This window comes from Protopterus annectens, chromosome 5.part0 (assembly GCF_019279795.1).
Source record: "Protopterus annectens isolate FY-2018-M chromosome 5.part0, PAN1.0, whole genome shotgun sequence".
In the NCBI taxonomy this organism is placed as follows: domain Eukaryota; kingdom Metazoa; phylum Chordata; order Ceratodontiformes; family Protopteridae; genus Protopterus; species Protopterus annectens.
Genome location: NC_056735.1, coordinates 1,429,349,537 through 1,429,374,592, shown reverse-complemented (window position 1 = coordinate 1,429,374,592; position 25,056 = coordinate 1,429,349,537). Strand labels below are relative to the sequence as shown.

Sequence of the window (25,056 nt, the reverse complement as noted above, 5' to 3'; positions counted from 1 at the left end):
CGTGCAAACATGTTTTTTTATAGTAGGGAAATGAAAGAGATATAAATTAGCCCAAAATGGCCAATAAACTCCTAACTTCTGGGCTGGAACCACTCCTCCAGGGACAGATAGGTTGCTAAAAGCTCCTCTCTCTCACAGGTGAACAGAAAAACTTCCTTCTATCCAAATAAGGTATGGGCAACTCAGAAACTAGTATCACAGCTCTGAATTCAGCACTAGCGTGAAAACTGGACTATACTAGCTTAGAAAGGTGGGAAACAAGGAACTTTTTTTGTTTTTTTGAAAGATAAGGCAAAAACAGTAAAAAAATACACTTAAAACAGCTTTAAACGACTACAAACGATCAGAAAAGGCTATCGCACTTTAGTGTGTAGCCTACAAAAGTTAAACAAATTATTTAAACAAAAAATACTTTTTTTAAAAGTGCAAGCAGTCAAATAAGTGCAATATGTGAAAAAAACAAGCTTTTAAATCACAATAAATGCTGGAAAATCTGCATTTAGGCAGAAAACAGTTAAGTACAGCAAAAAAGTACAGAAAACTGAGACTTAATCACTTCAAAGTCTCTCTCCTAAGCTAGAAGGCTTGTATCAGTCTATGGCTTTCTAGTGCTACCCAGTAGGTTAGTTACAGGAAAGATGGGAAACAAGCGCAGATGTGGTCTTTTAAATCGGAAAGTTGAAAGAGACAGACAAACTGTCCAAATGGTCAATAAACTACAATTTCTGGGCCAAGAACCTCTCCTCTCGTGGTAGACAGGCTACCACTCCCACTGATAAGCTAGAAGGCTTTCCTCTAACACAGAAAGGCTTGCGAGGCTCAGAAGCTTACCAACAGTCCTGGATACAACAACTCTGTATCTGGACTAGGCTAGCTACAGGAAAGGTGGGAAACAAACGCAAGTGCAGTTTTTAAACCAGAATGTTGAAAGAGATGGAAAAAAACTGCCCAAACGGCCAATAGCTACAATTTCTGGGCCAGGAACCACTCCTCTTGTGGTAGATAGGCTACCTAATGCTTATCACTCCCACTAATAAGCTAGAAGGTTTCCCTCCAACACAAAAAGGCTTAGGAGGCACAGAAGCTTACAAAATGTCCTGGAATACAGCAAATCTGTACCTGGACTAGAGTAGTTACAGGAAAGGCAGGGAACAAGCACAAACGTAGGCTTTTAAGCCAGCAAGTTGAGAGAGATGGAAAACTGCCCAAATGGCTAAATAAACTACAATTTCTGGGCCAAAACTCACTCTTCCCATGGAGGATAGGCTACCTAGTGCTTACCACTCCCACTGATAAGCTAGAAGGCATTCCTCCAACACAGAAAGGCTTGGGGGCTCAAAAGCTTACTAACAATCCTGGATATAGCACTCTGTAACAGTACTAGGCTAGTTATAGGAAAGGTGGGAAACAGGCACAAGTGCAGCTTTCAAGCCAGAAAGTTGAATGAGTTGGAAAAAAACGGCTCAAACAGCCAATAGCTACAATTTCTGGGCCAGGGACCACTCCTCTTGTGGTAGATAGGCTACCTGATGCTTACCACTCCCACTGATAAGCTAGAAGGCTTCCCCCCAACACGGAAAGGCTTGGGGGGCTCAGAAGCTTACAAAGAGTCCTGGATACAGCAAATCTGTACCTGGACTAGACTAGTAACAGGAAAAGGAGGAAACAAGCGCAAACACAGGCTTTTAATTCAGAAGGTTGAAAGAGATGGAAAAGCTTCCCAAACAGCCAATAAACTATCATTTCCGGGCCAGAAATCACTCCTCCTGTGGTAGATAGGTTACCTAGTGCTTACCACTCCCACTGATAAGCTAGAAGGCTTCTCTCTAACACAGAAGGGCTTGGGGGGGCTCAGAAGCTTGCCAACAGTCCTGGATACAACAAATCTGTACCTGGATTACACTAGTTATAGGAATGGCGGGGACCAAATGCAAAACGGGCTTTTAACCAGAAAGTAGAAAGAGATGGAAAAACTGCCCAAATAGTCAATGAACTACAATTTCAGGGCCAAAACCCACTTTTCCCGTGGTAGATAGGCTACCTAGTGCTTACCACGCCCACTGATAAGCTAGAAGGCTTCCCTCCAACACAGAAAGGCTTGCGGGGCTCAGAACCTTACCAACAGTAATGGATACAGCAAGTCTGTATCTGGACTTGACTAGTTACAGGAAAAGCAGGAAACAAGCTTAGAATTTTTTTTTGTTACAGAAAAGCAGCTAAAACAGCAGTAAATGCAATTCAAATTGTATTGCAGGCCAGCACACCCGAGGGTGTAGCAACACTACGGCAAATACAGTTCAAACAAATGCAATTAAATTAACAAATGACTAAAAAACAAGTGCAGAAGGCAGTAAATTAGAAGGCTACTAACAAGCAGTAATAAGTGCGGAGTAAGAGCAACTGAACAGATAGCATGCAGAACAGCAACTAAGACTGTAACAGAACGAGCAGATGAATAAAATACAAATATATATATATATATATATATATATACATATCTTTTTTTTTTTTTTTTTTTTTTGAGGGAAGGAACACAGCAGGATTAAATATACAGGGGTTGTCCTTCCCAAATGCTCTCTTTGTACACAGTAGGAGTGCCTGAAATCAGAGTATGATCTCACTGCACTCAGTTGAGTGAGAAAATGAGATGGACCCAGAAGGAGTATTGAAATACAAATCTACAAGAGGGGCGGGCAATTTCAAAGCCACCAATATAACTGTAGAGAGACAGCCACAACTTCAGTTGAGTTAATATTCAGTGAAAAACACAAATAAATAAATACAGTACTATATGCAAAAAAGCAGATAAAAGTGTACTTAAATTCACTTATATTTCCAGCTGATTTCAGGTAGATGTTAGCCGGCCAAAGCTCTGATATTAAGCAGAGATAACTCAAAATGTACCACTTATATAAGGCAAGACAGGATGTCAGTGATGAGCTGAAACTATCCCCCACTGCTATCAATGGCTACACAGAAATTCTAAAAAGTACTCTGTAGAGAGACAGCCACAACTTCAGTTGAGTTAATATTCAGTGAAAAACACAAATAAATAAATTAAATACAGTACTATATGCAAAAGAGCAGATAAAAGTGTACTTAAATTCATTTATACATCCAGCTGATTTCAGGTAGATGTTAGCCGGCCAAAGCTCTGATATTAAGCTATGCAAGGGAGGATGGGGGTGAGCAGCTACCATTTCACCCATTCTGAGGTAAGGGAAGCAGCTCTGGAAAAACTTACAGGAATATAGGTGTATCACTTGCAATTTGAGCCTAGTGGGACCGTGCAGCATAGACATCTGCTGACAAGGTTGACAGCTAGCATGTGTGGGAGCATGCATTCACCCTCTTATGAAGCAGCACTCATGTAGCCTGTGGAAAGTTGACAATGGGAGGTGGTTAGGCTCATACAGTAAAAACTGTCTTCTACCTCATAGATGATTGCACTTTGCAAGGTATGCTAACATCTTACCTCCAGAGAACAAATGAGCCATATGGCTCTCTCCCATGAGGAAAATAACAGGGCAAACTGAGCAGCTGGGAGGGATGGCTAGATAGTCAGAGAGGGAACAGAACAAAAATAAAAAAATATATTTGTTCAAGCACCATGGGAGGACTGAGCAACTGAATACTTTTTCTGTTATTGTGGAACCTGCATGCAAGAGAACCTCACCCTGGTTGAGGATGTCCTGGTGATGGGAAAACCCCATGGCCCTTTCCCAAAGAATAGGACCAGATGGCATTAGCCGCTCAATCCCCCTCCCCCACAATGGCATTTCCAGGGACTGCATCCACTCCTTGAAGTCAAGTCTTAGATAGGGCTCCATCCCTCTGTCCCACTGAGCAGGCTGGCATTTAATTTCTTGTTTTCTTTATATTCTTTATGTAAAGATGTTTGCTGCACGAATCAGCGGCCTGTCAAAAATAACTTAGGTAGGTAAAAGTGGACCATGTGAACAATTGGCTGCTCTAGCAGCATCAAAGTGAGTGCACAGCAGTTTTACCCGAATTTGAGGTAACATGATATGCAATATCAGCTCCATCACCTTCTCTTTACAATTTCAGCTTTTATCTGACCCTTTGCTTTCATACGGATTAGACTAAGAAAGACCCCCCATTATTGCACTTGATATCACATGCAACACACACACACACACACACACACACACACACACACACACACACATACACACACACAGACACCTATGAAAGGTAAGCATAGGTACTGCTTAAGCTCACCATAGCTGGTCTGATGATCTGAGTACACCTGTCAATCCAGTTCTCTAGTGTCGCAGATGGAAATGTGATTCCCTTTTCTTAACAAGGCAGGTTTAGGAGACCATTCAGCTCATTATAAGTTAAATCACTGACAGTCACTTAATTGGGAATCAGCCATTTTTGCTGCACTGTGACGTAAACTCTGAAGTAGTTTTTAATAAGTTGGAGGTTTGGGACAAAGCCTATACATTTGGAGGTATGGTTATAGACCCCCCCCCAAAAAAAAATGCTATTTTTTTTACTGTACTCATGAACTGCAGTTTTCAAAGAGAAAATGATTATGATTTCTGCTGAATCCAGACAGGGTTATGGTTCAAGAATATATATTTTATACTATGTGCTAAAAATATCTGCTATGCAAGAAACCTTCATTTAACAGAGGGTCGCACAGTTCTGTATAACACATGTGCATGTACAGTATGTGATTTTGTGAAAGAAAGACAAGTGCTTTGTGATATAAAAATATCCTAATCCATATCATCAATAAACTACAGGATAACAGAATGGATTTTGTGACAGAGGGCAGCTCCAGGCAGTAATCACTATGTTAAATAAAACTGGTTTTCATATGGGATCAAGGGGTCTTGCAAACAAGAGGGCAACTAACCCAAACAGAACCACATGGCACATTTGCAGCAGTGAAAGTATAACTTTAAGTTAAGTATTCGTTTAAGATGTACAAGAACAGGTATTTCATTAACTTCAGAACAAAATACTATACTATTTTTATAATTAGACCACTTTACACAGTTATGTACCTCAGAATATTTACAATATTTCAAAGTAACTTTGTGTATTTAAACACAGAAAAACTTTCAGTATGTATATTATCCATAAATCAGACTCACCTATGTTGAATGCTTCTGTCAAAAAATGCAGGTACTTAAAGTAATATGGTATGCTCTATCTACATGGTTGTTTCAATGTGCATATATCATGTACATAATATGAAGGTCACTCTAATTTCAGGTGAATAGTAACACTGATTGAACTAAAGGTCTAATTTCAATACATAGAATGCTTTAAGATAGGAAGTAACAGTTACATCAAGCCTGTATATGACCCATCTCTGAGTTTACCTGGATGGTCCTCTGGGTGTCATTGACTGTGACAGACAACAAAGCTGAAGCAAGGTTCCACTCACTGGTCACATTCAGCATCTTCCCATCAAGTTCCACCTGTTGTGACACCAAATAAAACTGTTACCAAGAAGACAAACAGATCTCAAGATCATTGCAAAGTACAAAGCAGCAGCCATTTTAAACAGATGGCTCCCAAACAACCTGTCATGTTTACTGCTTCTACCATGAAAGACAGGGCCCAACAACACAGTTTCTTATGTCTCTTGGGATGAGCAGGGACCTGTGAACAGCTGTCTCTGGATACTAAGGCTTTAAGCAATTCTGATCAAGTAGCAAACAGTCATCCAACTTTTAAACCTATCTGGACATGCTACATTTAATACAATTATAGACAAGTAATGCATTTAAATTATTGTGACACTCTGTAACCCGCACAACAGGGCTTGCATATAATATCCTCCCCATGGACGAAAAGAAGAAGTTTCTTATGTAAATTTTAATGAAGCAATTTGCATTGTTATCTTAATTAAATGGAAATGCTAATCAAGTAGCGTTCTTTCCTGGTACAGCTGAAGTCCAGTCAAAGTTTTTTTTTTTCTGTTCCTGTTATTAGCATATTTCACTTGGATTCAAATCAGCCCATTAAACTGCAATTGCATTTGAAAAGTTTGATGCCATCACAGAATTTTATGAGGCTTATTTAAACAGCATTGCATATAACTAACATTTAAAAAGCAAGAATAAGTTTCATTGTGCTCAAAATATGTTTAACAAACAGATGTCTAACAAAACAGCTTTAAAATGTTCTCCACATAAAATAGTTTTTATGAATTGTTTCATTAATGTAAGATTATGGCAGAAATGTACCATAATAAATAAATGTTTAACAGCCAGTTATTTTCTTTACATTTTGCTACATTTGCTGAAGCTGTATGCTGACATTCATTTTGTTTGATTATTTCTTTAAACATGGTTTCAAGGTCTCAAATTCCCACCCATTTTCACTCCTGCTACCAAGACTTGAGGGGTAAAGCAAGTGCTCACTGCCACCCAATATTATTTCTAGCCCCAAATCCCACCATAGTACAGTTTTGCAAGATCTCACAGTAACAGTAGATGTCCTACTTCTCGCTGTTGCAGTATTCCTTACTCCTCGGATATCCTGTCAAGGATAGCAGAATGTCTGGCCAGCATACCAAAGCCTTTAAATCTTCTGAGTGTCGTACATCAGAGGTATGCTTGTGTGCAAGGTATATGGTACATACGAGACATACGAGAAGCTAATTCTCAGAACTGAAGTACCCCAGAAGAACAAGAGTAACCATAGAGGAGGGTAATCACACAAATTCATCCAGGAAGGGAAGAAGAAAAGAAGAAAGATCCCTCGGTCAGAAGGAAAAAGGGAGGGACAGAATACTGCAACAGTGAGAAATGGGACATCTACTGTTATGGTAAGATTTTACACAACTGTACTATGTTCTTCTGTATAACTACTGTAGTATTCCTTACTCCTAGGAGGGTATAAAAGCTATTGTAAAGTATGGGAGAAGGAAGCCTCAAAAGACACTTCCAAAAACCCATGATGGATGGCCCTGGAAAAACCTGCCCTGACCCTAGAAATGACATCCAAATTGTCATGTTTGACAAAAGTGTGAACAGAAGACCAGGTAGCAGCTTCAAAGATGGCTCTAGTATCCAGACTCTTGAAAAAAGCCCCATTAGAGGCCACTGCACTGGTAGAATAAATATTAACAAAAGAGGAAAGCTGCTTGCCATGAAAGGAATAGCAAGAAGAAATGGCCTTAGAAATCCAGAAGATGATTTGCTTAGATACTGCCAAAACTGATTTTCTGGCATGAAAGGAAAGAAAAATCATGCTCAGATTTCTTGATATGTTTTGTCTTGTCTAAGTAATATATGAGATTTCCATGTAAATCCCAGGTGTGGGGAACCCACTCACTAGAATTCTGAGGAAAAGTCAAAAAAGAAGGAAGATGAATGGAATGATTCAATGTTCAAATCATTAATCACCCTAGGCATAAAAGAAGTACTGTTACAAAGAGACACTGTCCCTGTGAAAAAAAAAAGTGGAACCACCATGAGTGCTTGAAGTTAAGGGACCCTCTTGGCATAAATAAGAGCCACCAGCAATACAGTTTTAAACTAGAGGATCAAAAGGAGAACAGATGAATTTTTCAAGAGAAAAATTAAGGTCCCAAGGAGGAATATTTTTTTCTTGGAGGCTGAATATGAAGGATGCGTTTTAAAAATTGTTTGACTTCAAAACCAGAAGTTAAAGGTGGCTTCAGAGACAGACAAGTGGAATTGGCTGACAAATGAACTTTAACAGATACACATGCCAAGCCAGAATTGAGCAACTCGTACAAATAAGAAAAGGCCATAAGAACCCCGACAGAAAAAGGGTTTAGGTCAAACTTGAGACACCAAATAGAAAATCTCTTCCATTTAGTCACATATCATTTCCTATCAAATAGTTTTCTGGCCTCCTGCAAAATCTGAAGCACATTTTCAGAAAATTCATGCCTAAAATGAATCAAAACCCTATCACTCAAAGTGTCAGTTGAAGGGTGGAAAAGTGAGGGTGAATGACAGATCCCTTGTCTTGTATAAGATCATCTATCCTGTGAGGTAACTTGTGATTACTGCTCTTGGCCTGATGAAATAGAAAGGAGAACCAGTGCTGTCTGGGCCAAAAGGGAGTCACCAGCAAGATTTTGGGTGTGTCTAACATGCTCTTGTGCAGGAACTTTGGTTGTAGAGCAAGACAGGAATACAGAAACATCCACTTCCAAATAAAAGACATGGAGTCCACTTTCCAAGTTAAAAAAGTAGATGCTCTCAAACAGAACTGGGGAAGTTGTTTTTTCAAAGGGAAGGCAAAAAGACCTACCTGAGGAGTACCCCACCAAGGTACAATGTCTAGAAATACCTCCTTGTGAAGCACCCACTTGTGAGGATTTGTCCTGGACTGCTCAGAGAGTCTGCCATCAGACTGTGCTCTGAAGAAATGTAGACCACCTGAAGAACCAAGCGATGGTGGACTGCAAAATCCCAAGCCTGCAGAGAAGGTAAGATTTTGTCTCTCCTTGTCTGATGTACTAAATGACTGTGGTACTATCTGTAAAAACTTTTAAAGGACCTGGAACCCAAAAAGCCAGGACAGCTAGAATTATAGCCCTCATCTTAATGTTAATATGGTCTGTCAGTTATTGATGGGACCAAAGAACAAGGAGTTTTAGGTTTGAAAGCATCTGTGCACAGCTCCTGAGTAGGGAGAGGAACCTGAAAAGGCATAGCCGGGTTCAGGGAAATCTGGTGAATCCACTAGTGGCGCTAGCTTAAGCTTGAGACAAGCCAAAAGAGGAACCAGATACTCCAGATGGTAGCAGTGCTGGAGCCAAACAGTCTTGAGATACCATTGGAATTTCCTCATGTGGGATTTGACAAAGGGAACCACAGGAATGATGGAGGCCATGTCCCCCAGAGCTCTAAGCAATTCCCTTGCAGGAAGGACTAAAAGAGGAAGAACAGACTGTAAATAAGCAATAAGAGGACCTTGTGAGGAAGGAGGCAAGCCAGCATTAGAATGGTCTGAATCCTGCAAGCCAGAAACATTTAATCCTGACCGGGAGTAAAAACACACTTTTTCAGATTGAGTGTGAACCCTACACTGCACAAAAGAAGCACAGTGAAGTGTAGATCTTGAAGCAGGTGCTGCTGAGAGACTGCTTGAATAAGGTGGTCATCCAAATAAGGGAATATATGAATTCCCTGAAATATGCAGAAGGCTACAACAGGGTAAAGACCCTCAGAGCTCTAGAAAGGCCAAAAAGTAAAGCAGAGAACTGATAATGAGAGAAATAATCAGAGAAACTTGAACATTTCCTGAAGAAAGGATGAACAGGAATGTATAGGTAAGCGTCCTTCAAATTTAGGTACACCAGAAAAGCAACAGAGGAAAAAGTGTCTGAAGAGACAATATCCTGAAAGAAAAAAGAAAACCTTGAGAAAGGTATTGAGAAAAGACAGGTACAGAATGGGCCTCCATGATCTTTCCCTTCTAGGAACCAGAAAAATCCTGGAATAAAACCCTGTTCCCTGCTGAGAGTGGAACAGGTTGGATGCTTCCCTGTATGACCAGATCCTGCAGAACTAAAAGAAAATGAGGGAGCTAAGAAGGGTGTGGCTGAGGAAGTCCTGAGAATGGTGGAAGGAACTTCCAAACCATAAAATAATCATTATGGATAATGGAAAGGACCCATACATATGTGATAATCTGTTGCCAAACAAGAAAATAAAGAGTCAACCTGAGGGGCAGAGCGATCTGGCCAAGGGGTATGGGCAGCTGGATATCAAATAGCAGCAGATTTGTTAGGGAAAGAGAGATTTTGATTCTTTTAGTACCCTGAGAAGGTCTGTCCAGAAAAAAAACTCTCCCAGAAGCCCTCATACCCCTGGAAGGCTGTCTAGACTGCTTATGAACAAAAAAAGGCTTAGAAGGATAATTTCTCTGAAAATGAGGAAGAGGACAGACAAAGATTTGTTTCAAGTTGTGCATAACTTTACCATTATCCTGAGGGGTCTTAAATAATTTAGCCACAGCAGTGTCAAAGAGATTCTGGCTATTTACAGGAGAATCCAGTAATTTGGCATTGATGTCTTCAGGGACAGCCTGGAGGCGTAACCAATAATAACTCTGCATAACAGATCTAGATGCAGCTGCCCTAGAAGATGAATCAGCAGCATCACAGCTGCATTTAATAGAATGATGAGCCACCTGAGAAGCAGAGCTCAAAATGAAAATGGCAGAAGTCTTTCCCTCTGAGTCAAGCAAAGCAGCCAGAATGCTCCAAAGGTGAGAGAAAAACAGTCAGAACATACCTAGTCAAATGGGTCAGATAAATAAAAGCCCTGAAGGCTAATGTAGTAGAAGTATATACTTCTTTAACATACCTGTCCATAGGACAGCTGTCCTTATCCGAAGGTAAAAGTTTAGAAGTAGACAGAAACTTGAATGGTTTATCAGAAATAACAGCAGGATCAAAAGAAGGGCTTTTATATAGCTTCACAAACTTTACTGGACTTGAGTGTCAGGGACCTGTGAAGCTGCAGTGAATGTATCCAGGAGGTTAGCCAGTACTGAAGAGACCGCAGAAGACTTACGAGAATCTATTTGCAAGAGTTCATAACATCTTTTTTGAACATCTGAAACCTGGGAACAGTCCCACTTTAAGTGTTCCATCATACAAACCACTGTATTCCCAAAAGACAATTCCTCCATAGAAGAATCAGGAGAAAGAGAATCCTCTTCCTTGGACCACAGGGCAGGGGGATAATAGATTTGAGAGGAGTAAGCCAATGACTCCTCCTTAAAGTCTAAATCCTCATCACAGGAATCAGAGTCATTAGGGCATTTAGAAGGAGTGGAAGACCAAAGAACAGAACAAGGAACAGACAATCCTTGGGAAGCTTAAGAGCCATAAGAGCACTGAAAAGCCCCCCAAGTAAAATCCTGCCATTCTTTGTGTGGATCCTAGGCCACAGGAGCCACATTGCTTAGTTTTCTTCTTTTTTTAAAGGAACATCAGATTTAACAAATGTAGGAGGTTCAGACCCCTGCCTACTTTCAATGAGGGTACCAGGCACCTCTTCCCTAACAAGTTTTTGGGGAATCACCCTAGGTCCCTCCAAAATATTCAGTCATGGTTTCCCCTCCACATCTGTACCAGACATAGGAACAGCATTAGCAGATGTGTGGGTAGGTAGCTCCATGTTGGCCTCCAAGTGGGTCACAGGTGAAAGAGATGACAGTGGCAACAAATGGTCTTTGGATTCTTCATCCAACTCGACGGAGACATCTGGTGAAGGCTGTATAGCAGTAGGATCAATTCATACCTATGTCAGCTGAACACTGGGGCTGGTGGACTGGGCCATAGTACCCTAGGCCAAAAGCTTCAATTACTGGTTGTCCAAGTAAATGGAAAGAGATGACAAATGACTGTGGAGTGTCGTAGGGACAAATGTCTGATGAATCTCACACTGCATATGGTCATGGGTAGCACTCAGGCAAAAAAAGGCACTGTTTATGTCCATCTTTATGGGGAATCTGCCTCCCACAATCACATTTTACCTTCTTAGATGACATGTGAACTTAGGGTAATAAGAAGAAAAAAGAAAGGAAGAGAGACTGACAGGGCACTTATCTGTAGATGGCTCAGTAGTGGAACCAACTCAGTGAATGGCTTGCAGACTGAATTCAAACACTGCATTCAGATGAATTGCAAAGAAGTTCTGAGGATTAGGAACTTGTACATCACATATTTACACCTTTCACCTAGGACATATCTCTGATGTATGATGCCTGGAAGATGTAAAGGCTTTGGTATGCTGGCAGCCATTCATCTATCCTCATCAGGATATCCCAGGAGTAAGGAATACTACAGCAGTGATAAGGAAGGACATTCTGCCATGTCTTCATGGGCATACCACAGTCTGCTCAAGACCCTATATGAACATACAGCACATATTCGACACACTTTCTGGCTGAAGAAGTCTCCTATTCAACTGCAAAGAATCAATATCAAATTACTTCTTTTCCAGCACTGGCTAACATTGCACTGTCCAGCTCACTCCTGCATAATATGTCACTCCATGTCTACAACTCTATCATTTGTTTATCACTTATTTACTTCTTTTGAAAAGGTGAGTGGAATGGGCAACAAGGGTCCATGTTTCAGGTATGACATTGTTACATAAAATCACTTGGTAAAATGAATTACAACAGAAAATTTGCAAGACAATGCCACAAACAAAGCAGTATATCAAAGGCGAAAATTAAACACAATAGCAGGCTTTTTTAAAACATCATATGCAAAGAATTTACTTTCACAAACAGACTAATATCATAAAGAATGTGTTGTAACCAGGGAACAAAAACACTCCTGTGACAGCACTCCTGCACTACATAAACCCTTATGTTGTTAGGTGGATAGCTAACTGGTTGTCTGACAGAACCCATGTGGTTAGAGTCACAGGTTCCCCTTCTAAAAGCCAAAACATTACCAGTGGTCTACCATAGGGCTCAGTGCTGGACCTTCTCTCATTTGTCATCAAATTCTCAGGCCTTCAGGACAACACTCCTGATTTACAGTTTTTTAAGTCTGCAGATTACTATAAATTAAGAGTTGTTACTAATTCTCCACTGACTCACAACTGCTTCAAAATAGATTAGATTGTGTTAACAATTAGTACAAGGACAAAGATCTCAAATTAAGTGTGAAAAAAGCATAGTTAATTTTCGTAAAGAAAATATTTTTCTCAGCTATATAGGTAAGAACCCTACTTCCACGATGGTGCAGCAGTAGCGTTGTTGCCTCACAGCAAGAGGTTCTCCCGTTTGATTCTCGGCTTGGGTTAGGAGTGCCTTCTGTGTGGAGTCTGCATGTCCTCCCCGTGGTTGAGTGGGCGTTCAAAAGACATGCGTTGAATGGGCGTACCTTCATTGAAGGTTGGGCATCGGGGCTGGCAACTCAAAACCATAAAAAAACAACTGCCAATCATTATCGGACCAGAGTTCCACTGTAGCGACCTCTAACCGGGAAAATCCAAAAGACAAACAACAACAACATATAGGTAAGAACCCTCTCCAGTTGGACACTGTCATAAGAGATCTAGGCACACTTTATAATTCCTTATCTTTTGACCATCATGTCTCTGCAATAGTTAGGAAAGGCTTCTATCTGGCTCATCTAACACCCAAAGAAGTCTTAATTTCCCTTTACTCATATCACATCAGACCCATTATTGTGTATAGTGTCCAGTTTGGCATGTATTTATTTAAACATATCACAACTTGGGAGACCTAAGAGGTTCCTAACTATAAAGATCAGTGGTTTTAAAAATCTTAGTTATCAGGACAGACTGCAAGCCCTCTCCCTCCATACTTATTTGCTTAATGTCTCCTACATAGGGATCTGTGTGTAGCCATTCAGGTCACAAAAGATCTGCTCCACTTTAACCTTCTATTCCTTCAAAGAACGAATGGTTCCTCAAATACCAGGTTAAAGGAACTAAACCATCAACAGAGAAACAAGATAAGCTAGCACAATAGATTCATATCCACACATACCCCCACATCTGAAAAAACTTCCATTACATGTCAAACAGAGTAGCACATTTGCCACTATCAAGGTAAACCTAGATGATTGGATGGATGGTCTCAAATTCTCCTCCAGTCTATCTGGCATTGTCCTCCACGAGGCTGGAGGGAAATTCTGAATACAGGTTATTCGCTAGGTTTGCAATGGTCTGCAGATGGATTGTTTAGTACTTGGCTATGAATTTATGAACTCAATCCTACTCAACATTAAAAGAAGCTGTTCTAACACCTAGCACTTTAGTATGACAAGGAATTATTTAAGAGTATATAATACTTAGTCAGAAAAGGGTATTATGTTAAAAAAACATGTCAAGAGCACATAAGGGCTATTATGATCTCTGAAACCCAGTCATCATTCTTCGCAGAGCATGGAGTTTTAGCTGCTCTATGAACTACCAGTTACAATAACCTACAGGGGAAAAAATGTACGAGGCCATATTTCTAACGCTTCTCAACTACTTGTACACTGTAGTACTTGCAAGATCCTCAATGCAACAGTTTTGCCACATTATAAGACATTGTCCTGTTCGATTCTCAGCTAGACCGTCTTCTGTGTGGAGACATGTGTGAATGGGCGTACCTTCGTTGAAGGTTGTGCGTCAGGGTTGTCAACTCGGCACGTAAAAATCTACTGCCAATCATTAGCGGACCGGAGTTCCACTGTGGCGACCCCTAACCAGGAAAAGCCGAAAGACACAACAACAACATTGTGCCTTTCAGTATACAGCCCCTCAGCCATGAATATATTACAGCCGTGAAGATGTGCATCTATTTCCAGTTCTGTATTACAGACCCCACATTTGTCTGTTTCTCCCACTTTTTCTACAAACTTTGTAAGCAAACATGAATGTAGCCCATTATCTTGAGTTGTCTTTTTTAGCCTGTCATCTTTTAGTTTAAATTCACCTCTACTTAAGCATTAATGCATAAAATCTTGATGAATGACTGGTTGTTCCAGGAGTTCTCAATGCTTGCCACTATAATTGTGGGTTTTCCATTTTTCTTTACTTTTCTTCTGTTCCTTTTCTTTACATTCTTTCTTTTGTTTTTGATAACAAACCCAGAGAATACAGCAGCCTATGCAGAATTGTTCAAAGAAACTCTGTAGAGCTACATCAATGGCTGAATAGAGGCTGCTGTACCTACCAGAAGTAAGCTTAAAATAACCACTCTGATGGCATCCCAAATTATGCAGGCTATACAAAAAAGGAAAATAAATCATGGCTAAAATCAGGAAGTGTAATTCCCATAAAGATAAGAAATCTCTCATCAAATTAATGAGGCAACTAAGAGGGCTAATTCAATCCAATAAAGTACTTTTGAGGTCAAGATAGCCCTCCAGCCTAAAGATAACTATAAGGTATTCTTCAGCTGTGTCAGAAACTTCAAAGGCAGCACAAAGTAGTGTGCTGACCTGGTGGTTAATGGTGCCAAATTCACTTATCTGGGAGATGTAGCAAATCTCCTGGCTGACAAATTCAGTTCTAACCTTACCCCCCCATTCACACTCAGCCACCCCCAAGAAATACCTTCAAACATAACCCCTCCAAATATAAATGGAGATCAAATCCTGGCTGCACTTGCTAAGGCCAAAAGCACAGCCTCAATGGGCCTGATAATATCCCAGGATACTTCTTGAATAGTCTAAAACATGACCTATCAGGGCCCTGGAGTTACTATTTAACTACAGTCTCAAAACAAGCTTTGTGGAAGATGGCGAAGGTCATCCCTCTTCATAAGGGTAAACCATTAACAGATCTTGGAAACTACAGACCAATTAGTCTAACTAGTCTTATATGCAAAGCTATGGAAACAAATTATCAGGGGAACAAAAACATAGGAGACCTTCAGACACTAGATCCATCCCAGTCTGACTTTGTCAAAGGAAGGTCATGCCTACTGAACCTGGTGAACTTCTTTGAGAAGGTCGCCAAGGCAATGGATGAGGGTAAAATGGTGCATATTACCTACCTTGATGTGGAGAAGATATTTGATACAATACTCCACTTATGCATGGTTAACAAATTTACAAAATTATGCATAAAACCCTATATAATGCACTGGATAGTCAGCTGGCTCACAAATGGGATCCAGGAAGTTAGAATTGGTGAGACTATCACCACAGAGAGGCCAGTCACCAGTGCAGTCCCTCAGGACTCCATGCTGGGCTGGCTCCTCTTTGACAACTAGTTCGCTGAAGTCAAGGCCAATGTCAAAGGCCTCTGGCTGACCAAGTTCACAGATGATTGCAAACTGGAAGCAGTCACAGAATCCTTCCAAGATGCAAACATCTTACAAGAGGGTCTAATATAGACAAATAACTGCTGCCAAAGCCACAACTTAAAACTCAGTGACAAGAAATGCATTATAGTACCTTTTGGGAAGTCGGCCACCCTCGGGTACTACATCACTAATAAAATACCCCTAAGAGTTGACCCACTAATCAGGGATCTAAGAACACATGGACAAAGCAACCTGGCCTTCAATCAACATGTGTCCAAGGTAGTAAGGAAATCTTTCTATACTGCTCAACTTTTAAGTATGGGCATGGCATCTAGGTACATGGAAATCATCATACCACTATATCTGGCCCTCATCAGACCCATCACTGAGTATAATGCCCCCTTTGGTATGAACCTGGCCAAACACATACAGCAACAAGAATGTCCACAAAGGTTCCTTACAAAAAGAATACTGGGCATAAACAAAATTACCTATGTAGATCACCTCTAAGCCCTGCCTCTATACTCTGTCTCCTACTGAGAAGCGATCAATGCCTGGCATACAAGAAATCCATAAACCCTGCCCTGATGAGCCTACTAGATTTAAAGACCTAAATGTTGCTTGCAACACAAACATGACAAGTTTGAGACACAGATATGTATCTCAGACAATTCTCACAATTCCCATTCTCTGGAACAGGCTCCCATCCATGTGAAGCAAAGTCCATCCCTAACCCTAATTAAACATACTTTGGTCCACTGGATGGGAAATCAAAAATTCACCCTTGGTCTAGGGCCTATGTCTCTGATGGACAGAGGCAGTCAGTAAATCATGTCATAACCAACATTCGCCTATATAAATGTCTAAAACATATAACTTGCGGGACACATTTGGGTTGCATGGCTAGACTTACAAAGACACTAGTGGTCATTAGCCTAATATACACCTATGAACTTATTACAGCCAGGGAGGCTTCTTGAGATGAGGCTTTAGAAGGGGGCAACCAGATCCATTTTAGCCAGAAGGGGACTAGGAGGATGGCAGTTGCCTTGCATTTCTTTGCTTTCTATAGCTATCTGGGTATCAGGGAGAGGGGGAATATGTCCAGGAGGCCACTGCTGGGACAGAGCATTCCTTGGTGACTGTTCCTGTGAAGGAATCATGGCAAAGTAGTTGCTGAATTTGTTGTTGTAGAAGAAGGCAAACAGACTGCAGCTAGGAGTGTCCCAATAACTGAAAATTCAGTTGAGCACTGCTGGATTGAGGGACCACTGATAAGGAATAAGATAGACCAGCTGAGCCTGTATGCAAAGAAACTGAGTACTCCCAGGATGTGTGTTGTTGTAAGAAAACAGTGAGAGACAGTCATCCACTACCAAACCCTCATTGCATGGGGGGGGGGGGTGCAGTCTAATTCCTCCCAGTTTGCTGATGTGCCAAACTACGGTCATGTTGTCTGTTTAGATAGATTTCATGCCTTGGGGGAGGTAGGCCTTAAGTTCCTGCAACACAGAGAGGACCTCCCTCTGCTCCAAGACATTTATGTGAGTATTGGCTTCTTTACTTGACCATAGGCCTTGGGATATTCTCCCCTAATAATGTCCTCCCCCACCTGAGGCAGGATGCATTCATTTTTATGATCACTACCGGAGCAGAAGTTACAAAGGGTTTGCCTAAGTGTACAACTGGTGATTGTAACCACCATCTCAGGAGAGTCCTGCATGAGTCCATTATAAGGATAGTCTTGGAAAAAGGATGACTGTGTTGTAACCACTGAGCTTGAAGAACCATTACAAGATTCTCATGTGGAAGCATGAAAAATGAACCAGTAGTACTGAATATGCCATAAGACTCTGTACCCTCAGAACTAATGCTGTATTAGGAGAGGGGTTGAGAAGAAGTGACTGAATAGTTGACTTCAAGGTTTGAATCCTTTCCAAAGACAAGGAGATTATAGAAAGAGTAGTGTCCAGATGGCAGCCCAAGAATCTTATTCTCTGAACTGGATGAAGACAAGGACTTGTGAAGGTCTATGGAGATTCAGAGAGCTCTGCAAGGCTTGATGAGTTAGTCTCTCGGTTTTAAAAGAGACACAATCAAGGGGGAAGCTAGGAGCCAGTTGTCAAGATATAAGAAAATCTTGTATTACTTGAATTGTAGATGAGCTTCTATGACAGCCATGCACTGGGTGAACACCTTGGGAGCTGTGGTGAGCCCAAATGGCAAGACCCTGAACTGATAATGACTGTCCCTTATCTAGGCACGTAGGAATCTCCTTGACTCCATCACAATCTTCACATGAAATTAAGCATGTTGGAGATCAGGAAAGCACATCCATTTGTTCACCATAAGACACAGTAGAACTGATTGCACCATGATAATTCTTGTTTAACAGGCTGACATCTAGAATGGGCCTGGGGTCCTGAGTTTTCTTCAGAACCAAAAAGAACTCTGATATAAATCCTGGCCCCCTCTGGTCTGCTGGGAACTCTAAGATTTCTCTTTTTTCAAGAGGAGAAACCATCTCTTTTTGTGTAACTTCTGTCTGATTGGCTGGAACTTCTGGCAACAGTTTGTTGAGCTGGGGATGTGTTAGTAAAAATAGTACACAATGGCCTTTGGATATTGTCCTTATAACCCATTTGTTTTGCATGCCTTCATCCGATGAAGGGGCTGTCTCTGCTGTAGCTGACCCTGTCAGAAGATGAGTTAAACTGCTGATGCTTATAATTCCTGAGCCAGAGTAAACAAGATAATTTCTGGCTCCTACTGTATGATCTCTGAGGAACCTCAAACTTGAGTCTTACTGCAGAAATGGTCTTACTGTCTTGCTCACATTTCTGTATCCTCTCAATAACTATAGGGCTAAACAGGGAAGACTCATTGAATGGTGCATTTGTGACTGTTGCCTTGAAGAGGAGCGATTTGTGCCTGCTGATGCAGTGGATAAGACAGTAAGAGCCTTTCTGCGGTATGAGTCAAGTTTAAGGTTCCTCAGAGATCATAGAGTAGGAGCCAAGAATGACCTTGTTTATTCTGGTTCAGGAAGTATAAGCATCAGCAGGCATAAATCACTCAACAGTCTTGTAGGGGAATGAATAGAGGAATAGGGTGTTGAGGTGATTAGCGCAAGACATGGCTGCTTATGATCTATATCCTTTTTGTGAGGAATCCAGGCGGATGCTCTATCTATTGCATGTGCCTAGTCAGGTACATACTGAATGCGGCAATGTACTCGATGACTAGTCTGATGAAGGCTGAATACAGTGGAATGATGACCTCCTTGGGCACTCATGCCATAACCTTTATTATAAGTTGTTCAACTTAGAATGATTTCTACCATGGACACATAATAGGCGAAAACCAACAGCCAACTTTCTGAAGGACACTATTATGTACTTCTTGGCATTTACATTTAGATATTATGGTTGTTCTTGGCTTGGGAAGCTATTTTTACCTCAAATTTGGCTGCGTGTGTGTGTGTGTGTGTGTGTGTGTGTGTGTGTGTGTGTGTGTGTGTGTGTGTGTGTGGCATAGTTAAAGGCCCTTAACACAAAACTGCCCAAAGCATAAGCCTGCTTCCCAAGTCTATCCATCACCCTGGATTGTTTTTTGGGTGGGTAGATGGAAGTTGAGTCTTCATACAGCTTTTTAGTAGCTGCTGCAATGAAAATGGAATCAAAGACAGTGATTTAGCCCTTTACGGGTGGAGAGCTTTGTCTGATTTGCATGGGACTGTTTCACAAGTGTCAGGTTCCTACCACTGACCTCCTAACCATTAAATCAAGCAACCTGTTGTCTGGAGATACCACCCAGGATGGAGATGGTGCCAACCTGTAAGCCTCAAACAATATTGTCTCATCCTGAATGGAAGTCAATGGGCCAAGCTCCCTTCTGGCACATTAGCTCTAAAAAATTTCACTGAAAGAGGCATCATCTTGAAGGGATTGTGAGAAACCCTTTGGATCCTCCAAGTCAATATGTTAGGTGGGGGACTTTAACGGGGAGTACAGGTGTTTCTTCTTACATGTCCTCTACTTGGGAACATCAGGTGATGTATCATCTAACTCCTCAGAAGACTGAATCGGCTTTTGTGCACAGGCCTTGAAGCTTACAGGATAACACTGATCCAAATATGTCTAAAGGGAAAAGGATAAGAGGAAGAGAGAGTCCAAGGAAGAACCTGCATCCACTGGGATTTGTGGATCTGCCCTATTAGGACATGCAATTATCCTCCCCAAAAAATGAAAAGCTGATTCTACTTCCATTGGAACCAAGGACACCTCCCCAACTGCTGCATCAGACCCCCCACTTCGAACAAATGACCGTAGCTGATGGAGGGGCCCCAAATGCCAGGAAGATGGAAGATCTTGATGACAGAACTGGAATTGAAATCCCAAATGCTTATGATTCTGACAACAGCAATGCAGCCAAATCCATCAGCCCTGAAACAGAAGGCATCAGCTTAAGCCATCAGCTTTGAGAAAGCATCTGCTCTGTCAAAGCCGGAGTCAGATGAATTGGATCAGAAATTCCTGGTACCAAGTTAAAGAAAAGATATGCAATGAGGCCATAGGCCCCAGTGGAAGATGGATCTGAAGCTATCAGTGTCAACAGCTGGACCAGTGAAGGAACTAAAATAGGGTGTTTCTGAGTGTATGTGGCCACCTTCAGAGATGAAGGGGACAGAATGCCTCCCATCTCGATCTGTGCTCTCAGATTTTCTACATCAGATGGTGCAAGTCTGCCACAGACTCTTGTAAGACCTAAAAACCTCATGGATACCACTGAGGATGGTCTGGACAGATGGCACTGATCCAACTTATATAATGTTGTTTGCTTTCTAGGAGAGTCATGTACCAGGGTAGGATCCAATGACTGTGGATCTGGTCTGTACATCGTGATGCAAGCCATGGAAGCTTTGAACCTCAGAGCTTTCAAAGCTGAGGTCAAAGCTGCTAATTCTGTATGCTTTTCTTAGGATGTGAGTCCTTGTTCGGCATGCTTTTCACAAGATTTCTTAGATGTTGCTATAGTTTGATCCAATGGCAGGAGGCCGTTAAAATTGGTGTACTTCTCCTATTCACTAGGGCCTTAGGCCTGAACCACACACAAATCTCATAGTCAACACTGTGATGGGGGACACCCAAACACACCACAAGCAGGTCATGAAGATCCTTTGGTGACATCTTGTACCCACACAGTGAAAAATCTTTAAAGCTTGCCTAGTAATCCATCATGGAAGAAAAAATTATTATTATTATTATTATTATTATTATTATTATTATTATTATACAAAACAGTAACAAGCAAACTTGCACTGATTTATAAATACACTATAGAAACAAGTGAAATAGTATACTAATTACACTATTAAACACCATCAAACATCAACATGATTGCTAGTAAACGTAACACTATTTACTATTCAACTATATAAATATAAAATTATTTATCTCACTGACTAAATATACAAGATAGAAGTGAGGTGGAGCACTTGATGAATGTTGAGATTATGTCCATTTGTAATGTTGGCAAATGATATCTGGGTTCGTTAGGGGGGGATTAGTGCGTTATGAGAGGGGAAATTCATAACAGGCTAGAGAACTGGTGCTTCCAAATCGGAATTGTATAGAATTATATAGTTTCTTTCATTTCATTCATATGTATATGGGAAGGTTCCCTGATTATTGCTTAAAGTATAAATGAAAATAGTGAATTGTTTGATGCAGTGTGCTTATTTTGGAACACATCAGCCATAGCTCTTCGCCACAAAAGTATCACTGTTCAAACTGTAATATTAAATTTAACATCATGAATCACAGCCTTGCATGTTTCTGTGTGACAGCACTAGTCAAAGCTAGAAAAAAAAAAGAAAAAAAAAACTCTACTAAGCTTACTTAGAAGAAACCTTAAACAAAGCAAATACTAGTACCTTTAGTTGTGGTCTCATTCAGATGAGATTTTGGAAAGAGCAGTACACATTTTCTGAGTAGTACAGCTGCTACATTTCTTATTACAATTCTACATATCCATGATGTGATCTTTATCAGAAGCACAAAAATGCTAGCATTGCCCAGAGCTGCCAGTTATGCAGACTGTGTGATTCACTGTAAAGCTATATTCTGTTCACATGTGCACTGACAGCAACTCTTAACACTGTGCTGGCAACAATAACCAGATTATTCAAATTACATAAATTTTGAATGAACATAATAAAGCCTGCATAAACACACTGATCCCACAAAAACTAGAAAGGCACATTAATTATTCTATGTCATCTATGTAATCATTGTGCAGTCCTAAAAAAAATACTTCATATAACAAAATGTACACAACTGTTGCCTTTAATTCAGTACTCCCACATTCCAACTCCAAGGTCACACAACTTTGAAGTAAAGGAAAAAGTTAGTTTTGCCAGAAAGTTTGAAGTTGTGCAACTTCAGGCTTGGAATAGTCAAGTAGATGGAGGACTTCTTCCTTAGAAAAAATATTGTTGTGTGTATTATATGTTTTTCATGCAATCACCACAACTTTCAATACGTTTGTTTTTGTAACCTGTGATTCCTTTATGACGGTAGCATCTTCGTTGTGAACATCAGGTAGGAAATCAATACCTATGCCTAAAAGAGATTCACTATGATTGGGTAAGGTGTTAAAGAGCTGAGCAGACAAACTATGTACAGTACTCATGGATATTTTTAACACCTCACTTGGCCTCTTCATGTTACCAAGTAACAAATATCATCCCTCTACCCAAAAAAGCCTCATCCTCCAGCTTGAACTACTTCAGGCCTTTTGCACTAACATCCACATTTATGAAATGTCAAGAAACACCTGTCTGCAGAACTACCATCAACTTTTGATCAACTGCAGTTTACCTACATAGAAAGTAGATCCACGGCTGATGCAATAGTGTTCACATTACATCTTGCTCTTGAGCATCCTGAGAGCAAGGACAGCTATGTGAGAATGCTATTCATTGACTACAGCTCAGCATTTAACACAGCTGTCCTTATGCAATTGAGCAATAAGCTAGTATATCTGAGCATCAGTAAACGCCTCTGTAATTGGATCCTGGACTTTTTGATTAAGGTTTGTGTGTGCATGAATACCTCTAGGAGAATAACACTCAACACAGGTGCTCCTCAGGGTTGCATTTTCATCCCCCTATTGTTTACTATCCTAATCCATGACTGCACAGCAAAGTTCAGTACAAATCAGGTCATCAAGTTTGCCAATGACACCACAGTCGTGGGTCTCATCAGAAGAGAAGACAAGAGTACAAACAAAGAAGAGGTTAACACACTCATGCCTGGTGTGTAAGAAACAACCTTGACCCGAATGTAAGTAAAACAAAAGAGATCATCGTAGACTACAGGAAAAGGCAAACACCCCATACACTGCTTCTCATCAATGGTTAGATGGTGGAAAGGGTATGCAGTATGAAATTCCTCGGAGTTCATATCTATGATGATCTTTCTTGGTCAGAGAACACCTGCCACATAGTGAAAAAATCACACCAATGCCTCCCTTTTTGAGGAGACTCAAAAAGGTAAAACTACCATTGTCAGCACTTTCTACCTTCTACAGAGCAGCAACTGAAAGCATCCTAATATCCAGTTTTTTGGTATGGTATGGGAGTTGTTCGGCCGCAGATAAGAAATCACTGCTGGGAGTGATGAGAGGTGCCAAGAGGATAACTGGCATTAGTCTGCCCACAATGCAGGATCTTTATACATCGAGGAGCCTAAAAAGAGCTACCAAAATGCTAAATGATGCAACTCATCCTACAGTCTGTTTATGAGCCTGTCATCGGGTAAAAGACACCTCAGTATTCGATGCAGGACAACTAGATTCAAAGACAGTTTTTATCTGAAGGTGATCATACATTAATTCCAACATTAGGTCAGGTCACTGACAGGTCAGGAAGTTGGGACTTCCCATTCACCATGCAATATTATTTTATCTATTATTCATTAAGCCCAGCAAACCATTATTAATTTATACTATTAACCCATGTGCAATATTTTTTCTTCAGTTGCTACTGCTATGTGCTTATTCACCCATAATGTGGTACATGGTTCATGTGCAATACTATTATTTGAACTTTGCTGTTAGATGTGTATTTTTAGTATCTTAACAAGTGTGTTTATAGGAATATATGTAGTTATATACTTAAGTATAGAGTTGATTTATAAGATGGTATTAGTATTATTATATGTTGTTTTAAATTATGGCTTTCTATGTATGTGATTTCCTGTTTCTCTGTCCCGTGAGCTGATTGCACGGAATCTCATTTAATCTACACTTGGGTAGATCTAAATGACAATAAAATTACTTTTGACTTCACATAAAAATATTCATCCTCTAGAGAAACAACAGGAAAAGTGGCCTACTCCTTTTGGAATAGGCAGTACAGTAGATCAGCATGACAGTCCAGATTGTTGATGAAAGTGCCTATGAACCTTCCTTAGATGGTAAGCGGTGGTCTCTCTTGAATGGAAAGTGCATATGATCCATAGCCTATGACTACACAGCTTCTTTTTCTACCATAAACTACTTATTTGTGAGTTGGCTTGGGTGTGCACTGGCATTTACTGGTTTGTGCATCAATGAAGGTTGACTAGTCAAGATAAAAAATGCTTAGTAAATATCATTTACCCCAAAACAAGACCTGTGGGGTGAAAGTTATAAATCCTTCTCAAGAGTTCATACGTTTCTGATGAAATCTGCTCAGGATTAGAAGCTGAAATTACTTTAAAATGGACTGTTTCCTTAAAGGTCAAAGGGACCCCTTGGACCTTCCTCAGTAGTGGGGTATTAGCTTTATTCTCAGCATGAAAACTAACACAGTTAAGTGCTTCATCATAACATTTTTTGAAAGGCTGGCTTGCTCATGTAATAAAGACCTTTAAAGCCTCTTCTCCTTTACAATGAAGGGTTTAAAATAACTTTTTAACTTTTAGATTTTTCCCTTTCTCCATTTTTCCATTCTGTTGTTAATGCATTTCAGTCATCCTGAAGAACCTGATTTTCATTAATCTCTGCATTTTCCTTTTTTTATATATTTTTCTTTTCAATGTCATTCTCTTCTAATTTATGTTTTTTTTTTTTTTGCTGCTGGGAAACTTTTAGTCTTTGTATTTGATTATTTTGTTAACCATAGTAAAGCTTTCACAATTATCAGTACCACACAGTGACAAGATATAATAAATATGATCAGCAAAAGCCTGTAGAGATTAACAGTCACCAGAGATATACTTCTTGAAAGATTTAAGTATTACATGC

The 25,056-nt window shown here is 40.4% G+C and overlaps 1 protein-coding gene across 2 annotated transcripts in view; it reads right to left on the bottom strand.

The window, feature by feature from the left end:
* Positions 1-25,056, bottom strand: part of PCCA (propionyl-CoA carboxylase subunit alpha) — a 4,227,722-nt gene that overhangs the window by 860,919 nt on the left and 3,341,747 nt on the right. For both annotated transcript variants that reach the window (XM_044071233.1, XM_044071234.1), the window contains one exon: positions 5,361-5,459. In XM_044071233.1, the coding sequence (XP_043927168.1) occupies positions 5,361-5,459 (99 nt within the window). The remainder of the gene's footprint in view (positions 1-5,360; positions 5,460-25,056) is intronic.